Genomic DNA, 22,951 nt, shown 5'->3' on the forward strand with positions numbered 1-22,951 from the left:
AGCCACATTTTGAAAAATGTCCAGATATAGATGAGTAAATAATGCAGGCGATTTTAGTCTTTTATTCCACTCTGACATTTGTTCTATTCTTAGCCTCTTTCTGGAATATGGGCTTTCGTGGTGTGGCCATGAAGGAATTCATCAAAATTTCATGCGGCCTGCGTGGGTCTCCATTGTCCGTGGCTGCCATCTGGCTCAGCCTCGGGCTGGGGTGATCATTATTTCATGCGCTCTCCCGCCCCCGTCCCTGCCGACACTGAATCTGTTTTCCTTCTGCTCCAGCTTTTCCATCTTCCGATTCTGTTCTCTGTTCCAGGATGTACGATGACTGTCATTATTCTCTGTTAGGGGAGGAAGATCTTAGTGAACGCTGGCTTTTGGCTTTTCCATTTCCCCTCAAGACATTAGTCTAGGCTCTCGTGTGCTGCCAGAAGCTCTCAGGTGTTTTTCCCCGGTGTAGGTACCATCTGTCTGAACTGGGACTCTGGTTTCTGGATCGTGCCCTGAGAGGCAGGGAGTCATGGGCTCTCCCGTCTCCTCCCACTTTCCACAGCTGCCGGGTAGTGAGTGCCCTCATCTTTCTCTCATCACACCTATTTTTTAAATTTTTCCCAGAAAGTCAATCATTTTTGGCTGAGCTGTGATCTCTGAATCTGAACTAAACATTCTCTGTGTACCTCACGCAGCAGTTTCTCTTTACTTCTCTCCTTTTGGCCTTTTGTTGTTGTTGTTCAGTCGCTCAGTCATGTCTGACTCTGCAAGACCCTGTGGACTGCAGCATGCCAGGCCTTTCTGTCCTTCACTATCTTCCAGAGTTTGCTTAGATTCATGTCCATTGAGTCAGTAATGCTATCTAACCATCTCATCCTCTGCCACTTCCTTCTCTTTTTGCCTTCAGTCTTTCCCAGCATCAGGGTCTTTTCTGGTAAGTTGGCTCTTCTTCTCAAGTGGCCAAAGTGTTGGAGCTTCAGCATCTAGCCTTCCAATGAATATTCAGTTTGGACCTTTAGGAGAAATGAATTGAGATTTTTTTTTTCTTTCAGAGATTTGCTGTTGTGCACTTTACACAGTGGGGTCAGGCAGCAAATGTGTAACCTGGATGGAGGTTCCTGACCTCCATAAAGTTTCAGTCTATGGCAGAAGAGCAGATAACTATGTGATGGTGACATGAGGCAGAACGGGGTAACTCCTGAATTAGTGGCTCAGAAAATCAATTTCCCAGAAGAGTAGAAAGAAGGAAAATTTCGGGGGTAGTGGTGTTTGGAGAAGACAGTGGAGGAGCATACTGTGAGTTGTTGAGATGGAGGGATGGAAGCATTAAAGAATGCTGATTTCTTGTGTTTACATAGAATCAAGGATCAAACCAGTCAATCCTAAAGGAAATTAATCCTGAATATTCATTGAAATGATTGATGCTGAAGCTGAAACTCCAATACTTTGGCCACCTGATGTAAAGAGCTGACTCATTAGAAACGACTCTGATGCTGGGAAAGATTGAGGGCAGGAGAAGGGGACGACAGAGGAAGAGATGGTTGGATGGCATCACCGACTCAATGGACATGAATTTGAGCATGATCCATGGAGAAGGCAATGGCACCCCACTCCAGTACTCTTGCCTGGCAAATCCCATGGACGGAGGAGCCTGGTAGGCTGCAGTCCATGGGGTCGCTGAGGGTCGGACACGACTGAGCAACTTCACTTTCGCTTTTCACTTCCATGCATTGGAGAAAGAAATGGCAACCCACTCCAGTGTTCTTGCCTAGAGAATCCCAGGGACGGGGCAGCCTGGTGGGCTGCTGTCTATGGGGTTGCACAGAGTTGGACACGACTGAAGTGACTTAGCAGCAGAAGCAGCAGCAGGAGATGGTGAAGGACAGGCCTGGCCTGATGCGGTCCATGGAGTTGCAAAGAATTGGACACGACTGAGTGAACAACAACAGAATCAAGGAATCACGTGTGAGAATCCAGGGCTGAAAGAACTGGAGGGAGAGAAGGTGGGCTTAATTTACATGTCAAATGGACCTTTGGAAGATTCTGAGCAGTGGTTTTTTGGGTGATCAAGCCCTTTTTGTTTTTAAGGAATGATAGGCAGGTAGCCTTTGAAATACAGAGCAGAGAAGGGGCAGATTAAGGCAGGGTGATCAATCGGTTGTTGAAATGCTACATCTGCCAGAGGAGAAGCCCAGAACTTGGGTGGAGAGAATGATGTGGGTTTGAGGGACAGGAAGGTTCATGCTCGTGTTTTGAGTCTGGTCAGCTGGGCATCCTGGTATCAGGATTTCAGTAGAAGTGGGGTGTGGCTGTTCAGTCCTGGGTGAAAGGGAGGTCTGCTTTCCATGCAGGCTGTGTGGTGTTGTAAGTAAGGGCTCTCAGGAGGAAGGACAAGGGAGACGTGGAAATGAGGCTGGAGGTGTGCTTGGGGGAAGGACAGGGCTACCTGCTTGGTGTTTGTAATTGAATGAGCAGAATTAGGAGGTGGGGGGAGAACACTGAGCAGGTGACCTGAAGAATTTGGAAGGAGTGGTTGGCAGATCAGGCCTCACAGTTTCGAGGAGGTGAAGTAATCACGACGGAGAAGTTTTCCAGATTAACCCTCTCACCTCCCACACATTCTGTCATGCCCAGCTGCCCTCTGCCAGGAACCCTGCTGGTTTTGTCTAAACATTCAGGCATTTGGTTTTGCCTGAGCATTCAGGCACATCTTCAATTTGTTATGCCTGCTTTTTAAATAAGCAGGGTGACAGTATATGGCCTTGGCATACTCCTTTCCCAGTTTTGAACCAGTCCTTTGTTTCATGTCCAGTTCTTGTTGCTTCTTGACCTGTACACAGGTTTCTCAGACACATTGAGGTACAATTGACAAATCAGATTGTAAGATATTTATCTTTTTTTGTTTTCACCAAATGTAGCTTGGTGTTATATTTTTAAGCTATTTTGTTGAATTTCTTAAAAAAATGTACTTGGATCTAGCCATTGAAAATAGAAAACGAATCCCCTAAGTGCAGTTTTGGAGAAGGAAATGGCAACCCATGCCAGTATTCGTGCCTGGAAAATCCTATGGACGGAGGAGCACGGTAGGCTCAGTCCATGGGGTCGCAAAGAGTCAGACACGACTGAGCGACTTCACTTCTCAAGTGTAGTTTATGCCTCTGCAGTACCAGAAACTCGCCAGCAGGTGGTAGAAGAGAACAGGAACGGATTTCCTGCTTGGTTTCCAAATTCTTTTAGTAAATAAGACTCACAAGAACTCGAGATACCTAACGCTAAAGAGGTGTTTATTAGAGAGCATTCTTAGCAAGACTCAGTTATGGTGCTTCTGAAAAAGCTGGGCTGCCGGATGTCTGTTTAGACTGTTTGAATCAGGATCCCTGATGGCTGAGTTGGTAAAGAATCTGACTGAAGCGCACGAGACTGCCTGCAATGTAGGAGACTGCCATACAGGAGACCTGAGTTTGATCCCTGGGTCAGGAAGTTCCCCTGGAGAAGGAAATGGCTACCCACTGCAGTATTCTTGCCTGGAAAATTTCATGGGCAGAGGAGCTTGGAGGGCTGCAGCCCATAGGGTCCCAAAGAGTGGGACATCACTGAGCGACTGAACCATCGTCCCTTAGAGAAAGTCCTAAGACCCCTATTGTTTTTCAGGCACTGCAAGTGATTCTTTTACACACCAAATTGAGTCAACAAATGGGAGTCCTTCCCACTGGGCAGGAGTTATGCTGGGCCTTGAGGATACAATGAATAAGCTCCATATATTTTCAAACTGACATGCCTGTGGGGCCAGCCAGGTGGTGAGTGGAGCGAGGAAGGGTGGGCATAACGGATGGGAGGGTAGGGTCTGTGGCTGTCTGCAGAGTGTTCCCTCCCAGGCTGCCTGTCATTAACTCAAGGCAGCTGGCTGTGGCTATGAGTTAATGCATGCCCGTGGGGCCAGACCATTTCTTTTTAGAGAGAAGCCGGTAAGGCAGATCTTTGCTTCCTATTTCCGAACTTCAGCATTCTGCATGGGCCAAACAAAACATGTGTTCAGGTTGGAGTCAGCCTTTTGGCTGTCATATCTCCTATAGGGACTTAGGCCGGTGGGGGAGCCACAAAGGCAAATATGCGCTTGCTTGCAGTGGTGTGAATGTCACGGGCAGCCAGGAGGAGGAGGTGTGGTGGGGGAAGGGGGCGTCTTCAGCACGGTGTGAGGGGGTCAGGCATGGTTCCTGACGTTGAGCTCTCAACGTCGGCTACTTTTGAGAAAGACAATCTCATTCACTGGTGCACGCAGAGTCTCTGTTATCCTATCCCAGGACACTCATAGCAGTCTTCTTACATGTCATTATACCAGAATACAGTTGTCCTTTGGTAACTGCGGGAGTGGTTCTTGGATCCCTTGGTGATACCAAAATACAGGGATGCTCAAGTCCCACATATATTGATAAAACGCCCTAGTACCGCCGGCCCTTTGCATTCGTGCATTCCACATTCCCAACCCACGGTGCAGAGGGCCAGCTGTTGTCGTTTGGTCGCTAAGTCATGTCAGACTCTCTTCGACCCCATGAATTGCAGCATGCCAGCCTTCCCTGTCCTTCACTGTCTCCCAGGGTTTCCTGGGCCAATCGTAGTGTTAAAGAAATTATTCTCAGTGCTTCAATTTTTGTAGTCTTGAATGATTCCAATAAAAAACTAAAGTTATTACTCAGCTACGGATATGTTAAACTGATCATTAGACATGTTACAGAACCCTGAGCAATATCTAGTTTTGAGATAATCTGGAAGCTTTACTGGTATATTAAGGCCCTAAAGAGAACGCAAGAGAAGCTTTGTTCCTACAGGTTGTTTAAAGAAAACTGACTTCTTAACCATTCTGTTGTGGGGAGGGAGTAATTAATTCACAACAGGAGCCAATGTGGAGGTGCTGTGGCCCTCTTTGTCACACCTTACATATATTTTCTGTTTTGAAATCATTTAAGTAAAGTGAACTATATATATATAAAAAAAAGGCCATAAATGGACTTAAGAAAACTTAGTGTTGTGAAATTGTTTAGCGATACTGCAAAGATGACACATTTAAAAATAGGAAGGTGCAGATACATAAAATGAAATGCCATAGTGAAAGCATTTCTGTATGTGAGGTAGTAAGATGGAAATTTCCCTTTGCAAATTTACACCTATTCCTATGAAATTACATATAAACTATTTTTTTAAGGTGGGTAAACATTTAGGAAGATAGTAAACAAGTTAATAGTTAACTTAGATTGAACTTTCTTTGTGTATGTGGTGTGAGATGGTGTTGAAGGCCCTTTAAAAAGCCATCTTTATTAAACTTGAATAAAATGCGCTAATTTTTAAGTGTACAGTTCATTGAGCTTTTTAAGAACATGTTTATTGAGATAGAATTCATGTACCATACAGTTCACTCTCTGTATACAGTTAATTGGTTTTTAATGTATTCAAGGAATTGTGCAACCGTCATCACTGCCACTCCAGTACTCTTGCCTGGAAAAGCCCATGGACGGAGGAGCCTGGTAGGCTGCAGTCCATGGCGTCGCTGAGGGTCAGACACGACTGAGCGACTTCACTTTCACTTTTCAGTTTCATGCATTGGAGAAGGAAATGGCAACCCGCTCCAGTGATCTTGCCTAGAGAATCCGAGGGACGGCGGAGCCTGGTGGGCTGCCGTCTATGGGGTCTCGCAGAGTCGGACACGACTGAAGCGACTTAGCAGCAGCAGCAGCAGCATCACTGCCTAATTTCAGAACATTTTCATCACCCCACCAAGGACACCCTATACCCGTTAGCACTCACCCCCATTCTTCCCTTCACTTAATCCCTGGTAACCACTAATGTACTCTGTGTTTCCGTGGATTTGCCTACCCTGGACATGTCACACGAATGGAATCTAACAATATGTGGCCTTTTGTGTTTGGTTTCTTTCAGTTAGCTTCATATATTTTCCAGGTTTGTCCATGGTGCAGATGTGTCAGTTCTTCATTCTATTTCGTGGCTGAATGATATTTTATTGTATGGTTTATACCATGTTTCTATTTATACATTCATCAGTTAATGAATTGGGTTATTTTCATTTTTTGGGGCTAACACTAATATTTCTGCTATGAACATTTATATACGAGTTCCTTGCGTGGGCATGTGTTTTTATTTTCTCTCAAATATGTACCTAAGAATAGGATTGTAATTATCTCTTTCTTCTTAGAAATTCATTGTTAAGTGGAAGGAAGGCTGACGATTGGGTACCAGAAGGCTGACGTTGGCTTGCAGTAGGAATTCATTGAGAATCATCTAGACAATTCCTGTGTCACAGTCCCCTCAAGGTCATCCCTTAATGCCAAACTTACACTGGGGAGTAAAGCATATCCTGGGTCCCAGGGGTGTAACTACCCATTTGAAGTTCATGTAAAATAAGTAGTGACTCTTACCGGTAATACAGACACACTGTTTCCCAGAATGAATGTTTCCCACAGTCATGACTCTCATAATAATTCACCAGGAGATAAGCAGGTAATTGTTGAGACTTGCTAATGTGTGTGAGACATTTCTGCACAAAACAATGATGTCTCTTGACTCTTGAGAACCCATGATTATATTAAGCATTTGAACTCTCCTTAAAATATCCTGATAGTGGATATTCACATCTCCATGTACCTTGTGTGCTATTTATTCAAAAACTCCTTGATCTAGGAGAAAAAAATAATTCATGCCCCAGACTAGTCTTTTGGTAAACTTTCTTTCTCTTGCAGTATTTTCCCTATTGTCTGCCACAGCATAAATTTGGAGTATGAACTGGTATTTATAGACAAAATGTACTTTATTCTCTAGAAGTAGTTTGTGTGATTGTTAACAGGACAAAGTATAGCTGTAAAACTTGAGCACATTTTTGTGTGTGATGTTTTTGGTGACTTTAACTAGCTGCTAATAGGGCTCAGATTGTCTTGGATTTCGTATCTAGATGAAACCTGGCTCATAAATTGTCAGCCCTGGAGCAAACTTTCATCCTTTGGTTTTATTTAGTTCTTTCCAGTTGTTTTCCATTTGTGGTTTATTAATACTTCTGGCTTAGCAAAAATATTTGGAGACTGTAAACTGAAAGTTGGTAATGGTATTGGTAAGTGGCCACTTCTCCTGGACCAGAAGTTATGGTTAAACTCATGCTTTTTTTTTGCCCTGCCCCCCAAATCTGAGTGTAGTTGGCATTTGGCCTAATGATGATTGAGTGAGAATTTGGAGTGTATATAAAGACAGTTGGCTTTTAATTATCCAGGATCACACCAGGAGCTGTGTACTTGCTGTTCGTCTTCCTTTCTGACTGCTTGAAGACTTGGGGAGCTTCCCAGGAGAAGTAGGGTGGAGAGGTGTAATTTACAGTAGCTGCTGAGACTGAGGGCTTACTGTGGGCAGTGGGGCAGAAAATGTTTAGATGTTTAGATTTTCTACCACTATGAGTCTTTTGGGTTCCATTTAGAATTCTGTGATCTGTGCAATTCTCATACCAGTACCTTGGAAGATGGTGAGCTGGCTTTGGTTTTGCTATCAAGTAATATTAGCATTGGTAAAAAGAGTCCTAGTATATGTCAGGATACTGTGTAGAACAATGCCAGATCTTAAGAGATGCCAGTGACTTGTGAATTATGTCACTTAAAGCAATGCTGAATATACAATATAAGCTAACCAAGAACTTACTGTAATTCAAAGGGTTAATTAACCACATTTTAGAGAGATGCCTAGGCTTAAAATACCACTTTAACCACATATTTCAAAACAGGGTTAGACTTTTAAAGAGGAATTTCCAAGAATTGCTCTATCTGTTTCTATCCCCAGTGCCAAGCACCAGGCCAGGTGCATGCATAGCCATTGTCATTGCGTGGGTTTTGAATGAGTGACTAACCAAATACTTTCTTAGCATTTTAGTTAAAATTAAGAAGGATTACTTAAATGGAAAGCTGAATTCTAATGTTTTCTTCAGTCTGGAAAAATTTTATGTAGCAAATCAGTGGTGAACAGCTCTCAACATTGAGGTTTTCATTTAAGAATATTCCTTTTTAAAAATGTGTATCACTAGTGATATGCTTCTATAGACTCTTGTATGTGTTTGTTCTTGAGCTACTGCTGAAACTAGGGTGAGTGATTTGGGGAACTGAGGCAAGTTCTTCTAAAACACAGCCATTCCCTACTCCCCTACCCCCCAGACACTTGAAGTTTAACCACCAATTATGCCTTCTGGGGGGTCTTGTCCTTCCTCGCCTAAAATATTTGTAGTGCGAATATTCACTGCAAGAGTAATTAGATTTAACATAAGTAACTAGTATGTGTAAGCTGTATTTCAACCAGTGAGGAGTTGAAAGACAGTCCTACCCTTGAGAGTAGGCTGGGTGGGCCTGGTAGGTTCCTAATTACACTGTAATGTTCACTCAGTGGTTCCATAGACGCTCACTGGATGCTCCCTGCCTGTTACGTAAGGACCAGCCTAGGTCCCAATGTAAGCATTCGTGCTGTGTGCGTGATCAGTTGCGTCTAACTCTTTGCATCCCCACAAATTGTAGCCCGCCAGGCTCCTCTGTCCATGGGATTTCCCAGGCAAAGATACTGGAGTGGATTGCCATTTCCTTCTCCAGGGGATTTTCTGGACCCAGGGATCAAACCCGAGTCTTTTGCACTGGCAGGCAGACTGTTTACCACTAGTGCCACCTGGGAAGTCCCTACCATAGTGTAACTCAGTTTTTCATGTCAAGATGGGGTGAAAGCATTCACCATATTGAGTTGCTGTGGAGACTAAGGGAGATTGTGCACAAAGCAAACAGAGAAAATGTTGACTGTTGTAATCCTGGGACCTCTTTTGTAGCTGAGAAGACTGAGGCCTGAGGAAATTGGGAGACTTTATTTACTCATTTACACGAAGAGAGTCTGACTCCCATCTCAGCTTCTCTGACTTCAGATTTTTATTCAGTCAGTTCAGTCGCTAAGTCATGTCCGACTCTTTGCGACCCCACGGACTGTAGCACACTAGGCTTCCCTGTCCTTCACTATCTCCTGGAGTTTGCTCAAATTCACTTCCATTGAGTCGGTGATGCCATCCAACATCTCGTCCTCTGTAGTCCCCTTCTCCTCCTGCCTTCAATCTTTTCCACCATCAGGGTCTTTTCCAATGAGGAGTTGGCTCTTCTCATCACGTGGCCAAAGTATTGGAGCTTCAGCATCAGTCCCTCCAGTGAATATTCAGGGTTGATTTCCTTTAGGATCGACTGGTTTGGTCTCCTTGCAATCCAAGGGCCTCTCAAGAGTCTTCTCCAACACCACAGTTTGAAGTCAGCTTCTCTGACTTCAAATTTTTATTAGGGTAGTTTAAAAAGGGCAGAGCCCAGACTCAAAGATACTGAAAACAAGTTTATGGTTACCAAAGGGGAAATGTGTGGCAGGGGAAGGGATAAAATCAGGAGTGTGGGATGAGCATGCACATCCTACTATATATAAAACAGGTAACCAACAAGGACCTACTGTATAGCACAGGGATCTCTACTCAATATTCTGTAGTAACCTGTATGGGAAAAAAGTCTGAAAAAGAACGAATATATGCAGGTGTATAACTGAATCACTTTGCTATACACTTGAATCAAACTAACATTGTAAGTCAGCTATACTCCAATAAAATAAAAAGAATGAAAAGGACAGAGCGCATTCTTTTGGGAAGAATTGGCTTCTCTATTATTGTGAATAACCTTTTCAATAATTTTACTCTGGGCAAGGAAAGAGCTAGGAGGTAGACACATATCTATTTAAATTATGTTTAGTTTTTTCCTAATATTTTCAACTGTGTGCCATAATCCTTGCATGTATAGGTTTTTAGCATGACAATGAGATTTGTCAAAGTTATTGAGTCATAAGTAATATGGACGTCTCCTGGAATTCGTTGTAAAAATTGGACCTGTTTTGTGGTGTCATGGGGATTATAGAATGATTATATTATATTAAATGAAGTTTGATGGAAAAAGGAGGGAAGGGTGTTTTTATCTCTTTGGCAGCTTTTCAGACCAAAAACATAGCAGCTTCTTGATGTGCGCTGGCCCGGGGTGTGTCTCTGGAAACCATACCCTGTAAGGGCGCTCTCACTGGAAGGTAGATGCTAGATTCTGTCCCTAAATGGAACAATTAAGGCAGACCCATTGTTTGTGAATTGTTCCATAATGTTCCTGTGATCCACAGTGGCTTCTGATGCTGTGTTCCTCGGATTTTTGTTGTTGTTATTTGTTTTTTGGCATGACTTACATGAATATGATTGGCGTGATGATGATCATATGCGTGTATCTTAAATCTCTTGATCTAATAGATGACCAATCAATTAGTAACTTACTTTGGAATCCACTGTGAGCCCAGCTGAAGCTCATCAGCTAGGTTTTGTCAGCAAACATCCTTTCCCCTCCAGTGGGCCCTGTGTTTTTGCACTGTGATTCACACAAAAACGTGGTCTAGAGTGCTTTGGGGATTCTAAACGTCTTTGAAATGGCTACTTAAAAGGAACTGAAAAGTTTAAAAGAGGCGAGTGCCTGCTGACTTGTGTTAATGAGTATTTTGCTGATAACCAGTCTGGTATGAAGTAGGCTTTGAGAAGTTCCCAGAATGTTTGGGATTTAAGACATGTGGATTTCATGGCCAGAACCGGAACTGAGAACTGAAGCTGTAGAGAAACTTGGTGCTTATATATTGGTGGCCAATCTCATCCAGCAAGAAGATTAAAATAAAGCCCCAAACAAAACAGTAAAGGGTATGAAGATCATTCCCATTGGTTTATTAAATATATTTCATAGCAAAAGAAATGGCTTTTTTGACATTTGCCAACTTGGCACTTACTGAGGATGTGTTTGGTTGGTAGGTATTTTCTTTCACAACATATGCCCTTTAAAAATTTCCTATCAGGACTTCCCCTGGTGGCCCAGTGGTTAAGAATCTTCCTTCTGATGCAGGGGACGCAGGTTTGATCTCTGGTCAGGGAACTAAGATCCTACATGCTGTGACCAAGACCAACGCAGTCAAATAAATAAATACCTAAAAAACAAAAAGACTTCCTATCAGGGTTTCTTTGGAGGCTACAGGTGGTAGGACAGGTTTGGCTGTGGTGTTTGTGCAGAGTGAGCTTTCTGCCACACTGTTCTGCCCTTAACATGCCCAGGGGGAGTAATTATAACTTCACAGGAAGCATCTCACCCGAGAACCTCAGACTTGGCCCTGTCACTTCTCAGCTTCTTTCCAGCAGGTTGGGCATTCAGCACACAGGGGCACATGGCTCCAAGATGCACTGGCCTCAACTATAGTGTATAGTCCTTTTTCTCCCCCTTTTCTTTTTGAAGGGGTCAAATATTTTCACATATCATTTGTAGGCTCTAAAATAGGTATGGCAAATACATCTTTCCGGTTGAAAATTAGAGGACTGAGCAATAACTTATTAGAAGTGTGTGGTGTGAGATGGATCCAGGATTGAATCCTAGATGAAATCTGATGTACGTTTTCACTTATTTCAAGTGGTAATGATTTTGTTTTAACTTCTTTAGGAAGATATGGAAAGGGACAAGGAAGAGGGAAGAAAACAAGTTTTTATAGAAGAGAAGGTGTGGCTGTTTGGTGACATAGTGATTACTCCTGTTTGCGTTGACTTTTGATAGCTCATTGGGAAACAGGTGGTTTATATTTAGTCCTATGAATCACAGCCTCATACATAAAATGCATCACACCTCAAATAGCTTGCTAATGAGTGTGGTTCAAAATTATTGAAAAACACAATGAGTAATTGTTGGATTAGAACTACCAATTTCTCTTTCAAGATTTTGTAACTGCATTTAGCATACTGAATTCTTCAAATATAGATGGGTTCACATTTTTAAAGTATGATTTCATTTTTTTTGTTTTTTGGGGGGGGAAAAACCCCAAAACTACCTTGACTCTATTTTGAGGTCCTTTCTAGATCTCTGTATTTTTTTTTTTTTTAATATTTTCCAAGATTTAGAAGGTAGTCTAGTGGAGGTTTATAATGTGGTAAGTCAGTTTCGTACTTTTAAGTAAAGGACGTTACCTCTGGCAACATGGACTTTTTCTTTGTTTGCTATGATGAAACTTTTTATCTTCATTCTACAGATGCGTCATAATAGCTAATTGTACTACCATTGGTGAATGCTCTTCCTGAATTGGGCAAGCTCTGAGGGCTGCATAACAGTAATCCATATAATTCTCTGTGCAACCCTGTGACCTAGGTACTTTGTACTGCATCTGTGAGAAAACAAAGAGGTTAAGCACCCTGGTCCAGGGTTACAGGTAGGAAGTGGTGGTGGTGGGGGGTGGGGCTTCACAAACTCCAGGGCTCCACCCTGGCCTCACCTGGCCATGGTAGGGGCCTCTCTGTGTGTTTCTTAAGGAACGTGATCCAGGCAACTGCTGTAGATGGAAAATCCCTTCTATGAATTTCTCTTTTCAGTTTAAAGCTCTTGGAAGAATTTTTTGTTGTAATTTCTTAGGAGAGGTCTTGATGTGTTTATATGTATATGGATATGTAAACTGCTAATGAAAAATTTTACTTGACAGTGATCAGATGTTTTTCATTGTTGAGGCTGAGGTAGATAGTATATACAGTGTGAGCATTATCATGTTCATGAAAATGTCAGGAGAAATGCTGAAGCCATTTACAGATAACTTTTCATTTTATTAACATTTAGAGTACATTTTCTCTCTCTCTTTCTCTCTAATACACACACAAACATATGCACAATCGTTATGTGTTCAGACACAAGTCTCTTATTTTCAGGAACATTGAAAAAATTAACTCAACATTTTTTGTTTACTGAGTTAACTTTTTCGTACACTTAACAGTGGGGGATTATTTTTGAAGTCACACAGATGGAAGACAACTTAATGTGTTTTAGTTTAGAAGCACTCTGTGTCTGATGCAATTGAGACATTCTCTTACTGAGCGCTTGCAAAATACTGTAGGTTTTTGGTGTCTGTTCCATGTGGATGGTTCTGTAACTTTCTAGAAAGTTAAACTTTCTGAACCTCAACCTTCTTACTAGTGACAGGGGAATGGTAAGGATTATTAAACTTTCAGATTATATGCATTTCATAGATAATGAGAAAAATTACCTACCTGAAAGCTGGTGTCCTTTTCTTTATCCTTAAAATGTAGGAGACACAAGAAATTGACCTAAACCTGATGGAATCTGACTTCTTCTGAATGTCATAAAAATTTAATTTGTGTATTGCATAAGAAACACTGTGGTTACTATAGCAGAATCAGTTCAGTTCAGTTCAGTTGCTCAGTCGTGTCCGACTCTTTGTGACCCCATGAATCACAGCATGCCAGGCCTCCCTGTCCATCACCAACTCCCAGAGTTCACTCAGACTCATGTCCATCAAGTCAGTGATGCCATTCAGCCATCTCATCGTCTGTCATCCCCATCTCTTCCTGCCCCCAATCCCTCCCAGTATCAGGGTCTTTTCCAATGAGTCAACTCTTCACATGAGGTGGCCAAAGTATTGAAATTTCAGCTTCAACATCAATCCTTCCAATGAACACCCAGGACTGATCTCCTTTAGGATGGACTGGTTGGATCTCCTTGCAGTCCAAGGGACTCTTAAGAGTCTTCTCCAACACCACAGATCAAAAGCATCAATTCTTCGGCCCTCAGCTTTCTTCACAGTCCAACTCTCACATCCATACGTGACCACTGGAAAAACCATAGCCTTGACTAGACGGACCTTTGTTGGCAAAGTAATGTCTCTGCTTTTTGATATGCTATCTAGGTTGGTCATATATACATAAGCAAAAAAATACTATAATTAGCTATAATTCTGCAACTTAGAAATCATTGCTGTTAATATTTTTAGTCTATATTTATTTATATAATGCACACATATTTATGCATATTTACATAATGCATAGAATTATAGAAATTGGGATCATACTCTGTACTTTTTCACAAATTGCCTTATAATGAATATGTTAAGTATTCTTTATAAGTGATAAATATACTTTTCTGACATGAGTTTAAGTTTCATGCAGTTTTGTTTTACGGTTATATTACAGTTTATCCAGTTTCTTGTTATTGGGCATTCAGAGTGTTTTTAGTTGTTGCTATTATGCAAAATCCTGTGAAGCAGTTCTTCGGGTGTCTTGTCCTGTCCTTACCTGTCTTAGTATAAATCCCTAGACCTGCACATAGTGTGCCCCAAAGTAGCATGTTTAAGATGTCAGGTACGTTTCATACATTGCCTTCTAGAATAGTGGTGTCATTTTATATTATGTTCAGTAGTGTATGCTGCTGCTGCTAAGTCTCGTCAGTCGTGTCCGACTCTGTGAGACCCCATAGACAGCAGCCCACCAGGCTCCCCCGTCCCTGGGATTCTCCAGGCAAGAGTGGGTTGCCATTTCCTTCTCCAATGCATGAAAGTGAAAAGTAAAAGTAAGTCGCTCAGTCATATCCGACTCTTAGCGACCCCAAGGACTGCAGCCCACCAGGCTCCTCCGTCCATGGGATTTGCCAGGCAAGAGTACTGGAGTGGGGTGCCATTGCCTTCTCCGTCAGTAGTGTATAGAACATGCCAAATTCCCATGTCCTCAAAATATAAACTTTTAAGAATCTGTTTAGTTTTGTAAATATAGTGTAAATGGAATCAGGTCTTATATCATTATTTAGATTTTGATTAAGTATCTTTTTTAAAATTTTTTTTAAAATTTTATTTTATTTTTAAACTTTACAATATTGTATTGGTTTTGCCAAACATCAAAATGAATCTGCCACAGGTATACATGTGTTCCCCATCCTGAACCCTCCTCCCTCCTCCCTCCCCATACCATCCCTCTGGGTCGTCCCAATGCACCAGCCCTAAGCATCCAGTATTGTGCATAGAACCTGGACTGGCGACTCGTTCTATATATGATATTATACGTATTTCAATGCCATTCAAATATCTATAAATGAGTGGGCTTCTGGAGTGGACAGTGGTAAAGAATCCACCTATAGAATGCAGAAAACGAAAGAAACATGGGTTCAGTCCCTGGGTCGGGAAGATCCCCTGAAGTAGGAAATTGCAACCAGCTCCAGTATTCTTGCCTGGAAAATTCCATAGACAGAGGAGCCTGGTGGACTATTGTCCATGGGTGGCGAAGAGTCCGACATAATTGAGCATGCACACACATGTGCATGTAGAAAGAAGAGTACATTCATGTTTTGACATATGGAGGGAGATGCTCTTAACTCTGCTACATACTATGATTTTGCCTTTCTGTTGTCTTTTTGGAGAAACTTACCATTCTGATAGTTGGGTTTTTCTGAATATCTCTATGTATTCCATTATTTCTACTTTGTTAATATTCTGAATCTAACTCAGTGTTGTCTGTACAGTACAAAGGTATTCTTTTGAGGGTTAATTATTGCAGTCTGTTGCTGGGTGTTACTCAAAGGTTGATGCATGTAATGAGGTTAAGCATATACCACTGTGAGCCACCCTTAGGTACTTGATTGCACAGCATCTTGGCCATTATTAACAAATAGGTGATATAAATCCAGTTTCAGATGAGCAGACTAGGGTTCATGGAGGTGGTTCTGCTTGCTTAAGATCACACAGCTACACGATAATGAAAGTGGAATTTGAATATGCTTTTGTCTGGCTTGAGCCCTTTCTCTTTCCATTTCATCACTCGCTACACTGCCTCTTGACTGGCCCATCCAGTGCTGTTGACTGTCACTCTGCTCTCTGTGTGTCTTCGGGGCGCACGCCTTTTTCCTTCTCCCTCACTACTTTTAATCTACCTTGACTTAGGAACATAATCTACAGAGAGTTTCAGTGGTGGATAATTAAGAATTTGTAGCTCTGAGGGGCTTTCCTGTGACTGACTAGAGAGAATGGACTTTGACATTGGCTTTGGTTATTCCTGGGACTTTTTCATGTTTTTTAGCTTTGGGTAGGAGTTTCCAGGGCTTCACAGGTGGTGCTAGTGGTAAAGAACCCAGCTGCTAATGCAGGAGATATAAGAGACTGTGGATTTGGTCCCTGGGTTAGGAATATTCCCTGGAGAAGGGTATGGCAACCCACTCCAGTGTTCTTGCCTGGAGAATCCCATGGACAGAGGAGCCTGGCAGGCCATAATCTACAGGGTCACAAAGAGTCAGACACGACTGAAGCGATTTAGCACGCATGCAGGAGTTCCCAGATAAATGAGATGTTACTGTGTTTTCACTAGCTGCGATCAGTACTCACTTTGAGTTTTTTGGATCTTTTCTGGGAAATTCAGAAGAGTTTGTGCCTCACGGGTTAGCTGGGATAACCCATGAGACGTTTGAGGTAACTCCTGAAGGAGTATACCTTTCCATTTGGATATGTTTTAATGCACTTTTAAACTCTGTGTTTTATTTCTGTGGCTGTGAGCTCCTTGCATTTTTTTTAAGGTCTCTACCCACTATCCAGGTAAGTGCATCTAAAGGAGACACTCAGCAAATGTTTAATTCATGCAGCGATGTATCCCTTCTTAGAGAATGCCCTTTGTAGGAAAGGATCTGCTACTTCCTGCAGCTGAAAGTGTCACCTCTGGCCCAGGCTCCTGTCCTTATTTCTAGAACCAGCTTATGAGAAACTACCTTTAATGCTAGACAGAGCCATTGTTTTGTCAGTTACCCATTGTTATGAGTAGCGATGGCACTCCTGGGTGTTGTGGAAAAGATACAGAAGATATACAGGGACTGGAAGTGGACTGTAAAGCTGTCAGTGGTGAGTCAGGACAGCAGGAGCTTTAGAGTTCCCCGAGGGTTTAAGATTAGTGACTTTCCAATCAGGCTTCAGAGATTGGATTTCTTCCTGAAGTGGTGGTAGAGCAAGGCCTCTGCTTGTGGGTGGTGGGTCATCTGTAGGGCTGCTGCTGTCCCAGCTGCTTGGTGCATCTGCCAACACCCTTGGCAGGGGTCCCAGTCCTAGGAGGTCCTTGGAGCAGCCTTCCCTGAATGGCTTCCATTTTCTCTTCTACTGTTGTCCCAGTGTTTTTGAATCGATGCGTTTGAAGTGTGGTGTTGAAGAAGACTCTTGAGAGTCCCTTGGACTGCAAGGAGATCAAACCAGTCAGTTGTAAAAGAAATCAACCCTGACTATTCATTGGAAGGACTGATGCTGAGCTTCCCAGGTGGCGCTAGTGGTAAAGAACCTTCCTGCCAATGCAGGAGACATAAGAGACCCAGGTTCGAGCCCTGGGTCAGGATGATCCCCTGGGGGAGGAAATGGCAACCCACTCCAGTATTCTTGCCTTGAGAATCCCATGGACAGAGGAGCCTGGCAGGCTGCAGCCCACAGGGTTGCAAAGAGTTGGACACTACTGAAGTGACTTAGCACGCACAGACTGGTGCTGAAGCTCCAATACTTTGATCACCTGATGCCAAGAGCTGACTCAGGGAAAAGACCCTGATATTGGGAAAGATTGAAGGCAACAGGAAAAGGGGGCAGCAGAGAATGAGCTGGTTAGATAGCACTGACTCTATGAACATGAATCTGAGCAAACTCCAGGAGATAGCGAAGGACAGGGAAGCCTGGCATGCTGCATCCGTGGAGTCTCAAGAGTCAGACGTGACTTAGCAACTGAACATTCTCTCTATGGGATCCCCTTTCCTCCAACCACTCACCCTCAAAAGGCAGGGGAAGATAGAATTGGTAGACGTTTTCTCAGCAGTTTCACGAAGAACATTGTTAGTAACCATAGGCATGGCCTGCTCATATATAAAAGCCCCAAGTGTGGACTTGTCTGTTTAAAGTATATACCATATTCCCTCTTTCTGTTGTCTGTCAGTGTCAGGATTTAATGATTTTCTTCTTAGGATATTACAGTAAATAGCTCTTTACACAAATCAGGGACATTTCATGAGGATGTTTAAGTATAGTCATATCCTTAAACATATTAGCCCTCTGCTATACATCTTTGTAGTGAAACTTGAGGGATTTCAGAGTGGAATTGAAATTAATGATGTGTGTGTATAGTTGATATTTCAAGGTTATACCTTAATTTGGTTTTATTTACCATTAGTAGCATAGGTTGCTTTTAGGCTTTTTAAAAATAGAAAATATGCTAGAAATAAAGCTTCTAAGTTTTGTTTATCCTGCATAAAATGGTTGTATTATAGAGAACACTTGCTGTGGTTTTTTCTGTTTATATTTGTTCATACTAAAGTGGTTAACCACTCTCTGTGTAACATAGAAATGCACGTACAATTTCCTATGTGGAACAACTTTTGGTGATATCTGCACATTCTTTAAGTATGACTCTGGATGCCTATTAATTAATCTGATACTGAATTTGACTTGTGTATTATTCCTGATTAAGAGAAAATTAATCCCCAAATCTGTCTTTCAGGCAGTAACAGAGAAGAATTTCGAGACAAAGGATTTTCGAGCCTCTCTAGAGAATGGTGTTCTGTTGTGTGAGTAAGTATTTAAAGCATTTAAAAAATAATTCAAAAGCAAAGGTGTGTGTGTTTCTGTGTGTGTGCACACGTGCATGTTATGAGGGGTCTTATCCCCCACTCCGTGGCCACTATAGTCACTGACATGTTTTCCTGGTAACAAGTGAGATTTGATCCCTGCAAATCGACACCCCACAGTACCAGATAGTAGGAGGGGTTATCGGTCTCTGTATCTACAGATAGCATTAGTGAAATATATATTATTTTAAATTAGTAAACAAGAAAGATTCTATTATTGCTTGATGGGCCAGTAGTGGTGGATGGTTGAGGAGAAAGCCTTATCACATAGCACCAGCTCTCACTTGCTGCGAGTATTCTAATATATAGAGTTGCCTGGTTTAGAAGTTAATATGTAACTTGTTTCCTTCATCAGTACATAGTGATGATTATAGAACAACTTTCAGTCAGTTCAGTTCAGTCGCTCAGTCGTTGTCTGACTCTTTGCAACCCCATGAATCGCAGCTCACCAGGCCTCCCTGTCCATCACCAACTCCCGGAGTTCACTCAGACTCACGTCCATCAAGTCAGTGATGCCATCCAGCCATCTCATCCTCTGTCGTCCCCTTCTCCTCCTGCCCCCAATCCCTCCCAGCATCAGAGTCTTTTCCAATGAGTCAACTCTTCGCAGGAGGTGGCCAAAGTATTGGAGTTTAGCAAATTTCTTCTTTGAACTTTTAAGTGGAGTCATTACATTACCACAGTCAATTTGAGTTATGGGCCAGCCATTCATTCAATTAATATGATGTTATTAAGAATCACATCTGAAGCTTCGGTTATCCTAAGAGGCTTGTGCCATGATTGATGATATAGAGCCTAAAGTGTCTGTTTAATGTAATATTTTGTTCCCCCATGGAGGCAGAGTACAATTTGCCAGGTGGTGACCTTTGAGAGTGAGGGGCAAGCAGGCTGTGGAATGGAAGGACGAACTCCTGGGTGAGGGTGCAGATTGCAGATGTGAGCAAATAAAGTATAAGAATGTACTTAAGAATGTACTAACATTTTTGAAAGCACTTAAGTATTCCAATCTAGGCACTTATGACATATGTATTTATGGAATCTGTCCACAAGCATGCACTGGGAGTGTGTGTGCTCAGACTTAGATGATTTTGTTTATCCTTTTATAGGAAGGTTGTTTACAGCAAGGATCAGGAGTTACATGGCCTAGGTTTGATTCCTTGCTTCATACTTTCAGACATTTGAGCAAATGACAATATCTGAGCCTTATTTTCTTGTCTATAAAGTGGAGATCAGAGCATCTGATCTACCTAATTCACAAAGTTCCCATAATATTGGGTTGGCCAAAAAGTTTGTTTGGGTTTTCCATAACATCTTACAGAAAATCCAAACAAACTTTTATGCCAACCCAATACATATATCAAGGTTTCTATAAACTATCAAACTTTATGTACATACAAGTTGTTACTAGGTAGATGGCCATGAAGATAAAAGTCTCTCTCTCATCCACTCTGTTGGTAGGTTTCAAACTTCATTGTCTTAGAGCAGTGTTGTTAAGTTGAACCTTATTAAGTGTTGATATTCAACCGTCAATGACCTACAGAAAATGTCCATTTCATGCAATTCTACATAATAGAGAGTAGGACAGTTATATGAACAAGGGCCACAAGGAAAGTTTAAGGGAGGTTTCTTGTCCTTTTCTGATGCCACATTTAGAGTTATTGTAGCCAAATAGTGTTTAATCTTGGTAGGCTATGTGGTCAGCTCAGTTGATCATTCAAAGGAAATTACTTTATCTTGGTTTGCAAATTATATATATTTTAATGTGTTCAGAAGATGGAGGGAAAAAAATGACTGTTAGACACATGTGATCTGAAACCTTAGCTATGAGTATACACTATTTAGAAGCTTGCTACAAAAATAACTTTGATGTCAATTGCAAGCCCTGTAAGTCAGGATTGGGGTAGTTCGGTTTATGTAGGAGGCAGACCTATGGAGCACAGAGGTGTTTTTAGACTTAGGAATGCACGTCTAACAACCCAAATAGGTGATCTTTTCAAAGAGGTCACTTCATGGTTTTATAGTTCCAGTGATGAGTTATTACTCAACACTTTTCTAAAGGTTTCAAGCTAGATGCTTTGCTCAACCACCAAAACCGTAAAGGGTACGGCCCTGACGTTTGAGCGCGTAGACCACATCCATGGCGGTAACAGTCTTGCACTTAGCGTGCTCCGTATAGGTGACCGCGTCCCGGATCACATTTTCCAGAAACACTTTCAGCACCCCACGAGTCTCTTCGTAGATAAGACCAGAGATAACGTTTGACGCCTCCACGACGAGCCAGACACCGGATAGCTGGCTTAGTAATACCCTGAATGTTGTCCCGCAAGACTTTCCAGAACTAGGTCATTAAACATACTTGTAGTGACACTTAACGGAGAAGGCAGTGGCACCCCACTCCAGTACTCTTGCCTGGAGAATCCCAGGGATGCGGGAGCCTGGTGGGCTGCCGTCCATGGGGTCGCACAGAGTCGGGCACGACTGAAGCGACTTAGCAGCAGCAGCAGTGACACTTAAGTGTTTTATTTAAAATGCAATTTATGTACCAGCCTGGGCTCTGATTTACTTGAGGTGATTTCCAAAAAATATATCCAATTTGAGTAGATTGTCACCAGTGAGGATATTAAGAGTTGATTAAAAAAAAATATTTTGATGACAAGCAGCATTGTTAGGTTAAATACATGGTTCTACCTTCATGGCCACAGCAAACATTTGGATGCATGTTTGGAGACAGATACATTGGTTTTTTAAAATGTCATTTAAATTCACACCTCCAGAAGCTCATTCTTTGTTTCCTAATTAAGTAACATCAATTTGGGATTTTGTACATTACCAAATAAGTAGTCAATCTACTTAGTATCCAGTATTCCTTAAATGGGGCCACTAAGAGTTGGTCACGACTGAGTGACTTCACTTTCACTTTTCACTTTCATGCATTGGAGAAGGAAATGGCAACCCACTCCAGTATTTTTGCCTGGAGAATCCCAGGGACGGCGGAGCCTGGTGGGCTGCTGTCTGTGGGGTTGCACAGAGTCGGACACGATTGAAGTGACTTAGCAGCAGCAGCAGCAGATAAAAAGTCCAGGTAATTATATTCTGTATAAATTTATAACTAAAGAAAAGCCTAGCTGGTTGGTCTGCTAAATGTTAAGCATCATTATTTGATCCCATCATCCTGAACAGTTGTAATTTCTAAGAGGAAAGTAAAACCTGCCGATCAGAAGTCTGGTATTATAAACCTTGACTTTTAAATTAGTGGTAAATATAGCAGGGAGTTCCCAGGTGGCTCAGTGGTAAAGAATCCCCTTTCCAGTGCAGGAAATGTGGGTTCAATTCCCGGGTCAAGAAGATCCCCTGGAGATGGAAATGGCAAGTTACTCCAGTATTCTTGCCTGGAGAATCCCATGGACAGAGGAGCCTGGTGGGCTATAGTCCATGGGGTTGCAAAAGAGTCGGACACGACTGAGTGACTAAACAACAGCAACAAAATATATTAGACTGTCTGTCTCTGCGAATATTTTACCCATCTGAGATATCAAGTCTTAGCTGAAATATGATTTAAAGAATAAATTCAGATTTTAAAAATATTCTATAAGAAAAGGCTGACTTCTATTTAGTTCATTGCCAGAAAAATGACCAATTCTTGTGAAATATAGGGTCTGCATATTGCCTCTTTAAAAATCTCTAGACATCCTAGTTCATTATCACCATTAAAGAGTTTTCTTACTATTTTATACTATTTTATCTAGCAATGTCAGCAGCCTTTTATGCTTTAGTAGTAGTTTGAACTGGCATTCTGGAATATCAAAGTCAGGAGTTGGAGGAAATGAGCTCATTATAGTTTTTTCCCAACTGGCAGTGTACTGACATTTCAGGTAGTTTAAACTGGGTATAAACGCTGCACTGAGGTTTCAGACAAGATACACATCTGAATAATGAAGGTAGTTATGTGCATTTATTGCTTTTTAATCTGAGTGGCTATTGAAGTTAGTGTCTTCTGTAAATCATTTTAGTATCATTTAATGTGATTGACTGTGGAATCTAATCAGTGGAGGGCTAAAGAATACTTCCCTGGTTAAAGTCTGTTGTAGTAATCATTTTACTGTATGCCTTTGGCATGTAATCTCTCTTGGCTTTATTAAACAGTGAAATGGGAACAAAATCTAATTTGAGGGATTTTCTAATTAGTAAAAGGATTGACAGGAGTCTAAAAGGTGATGTCAGCTCCTTGTTATAATTTTCTATGAATTTTATTCATAGTATCCATTCATCTGTCTCCTCTCTTCAGTGTTTATTAGAGTTCATGAAGACTCCTTTACTATATACTTAAAAATATTCACAATCTGGTCTTGCTCCATGGTTCTGCAGTATTATTTCTCTTCTCTAAATATATTTAGTTGGGGCATATCCAGCTAGTGATGTGAGTAATTTCATAGTCATCTTGTGATAGCAATCTTGGA

The 22,951-nt window shown here is 41.8% G+C and overlaps 1 protein-coding gene across 7 annotated transcripts in view; it reads left to right on the forward strand.

Annotated features, from left to right (window-relative positions):
* LMO7 (LIM domain 7) overlaps positions 1 to 22,951 on the forward strand; it is a 219,928-nt gene that overhangs the window by 56,435 nt on the left and 140,542 nt on the right. For all 7 annotated transcript variants that reach the window (XM_010839668.1, XM_010839666.1, XM_010839669.1 and 4 more), the window contains exon 2: positions 18,368 to 18,438. In XM_010839668.1, coding sequence (XP_010837970.1) covers positions 18,368 to 18,438 — 71 coding nt within the window. The remainder of the gene's footprint in view (positions 1 to 18,367; positions 18,439 to 22,951) is intronic.

This window comes from Bison bison, unplaced genomic scaffold (genome assembly GCF_000754665.1).
Source record: "Bison bison bison isolate TAMUID 2011002044 unplaced genomic scaffold, Bison_UMD1.0 scf7180017864128, whole genome shotgun sequence".
Classification (NCBI taxonomy): domain Eukaryota; kingdom Metazoa; phylum Chordata; class Mammalia; order Artiodactyla; family Bovidae; genus Bison; species Bison bison.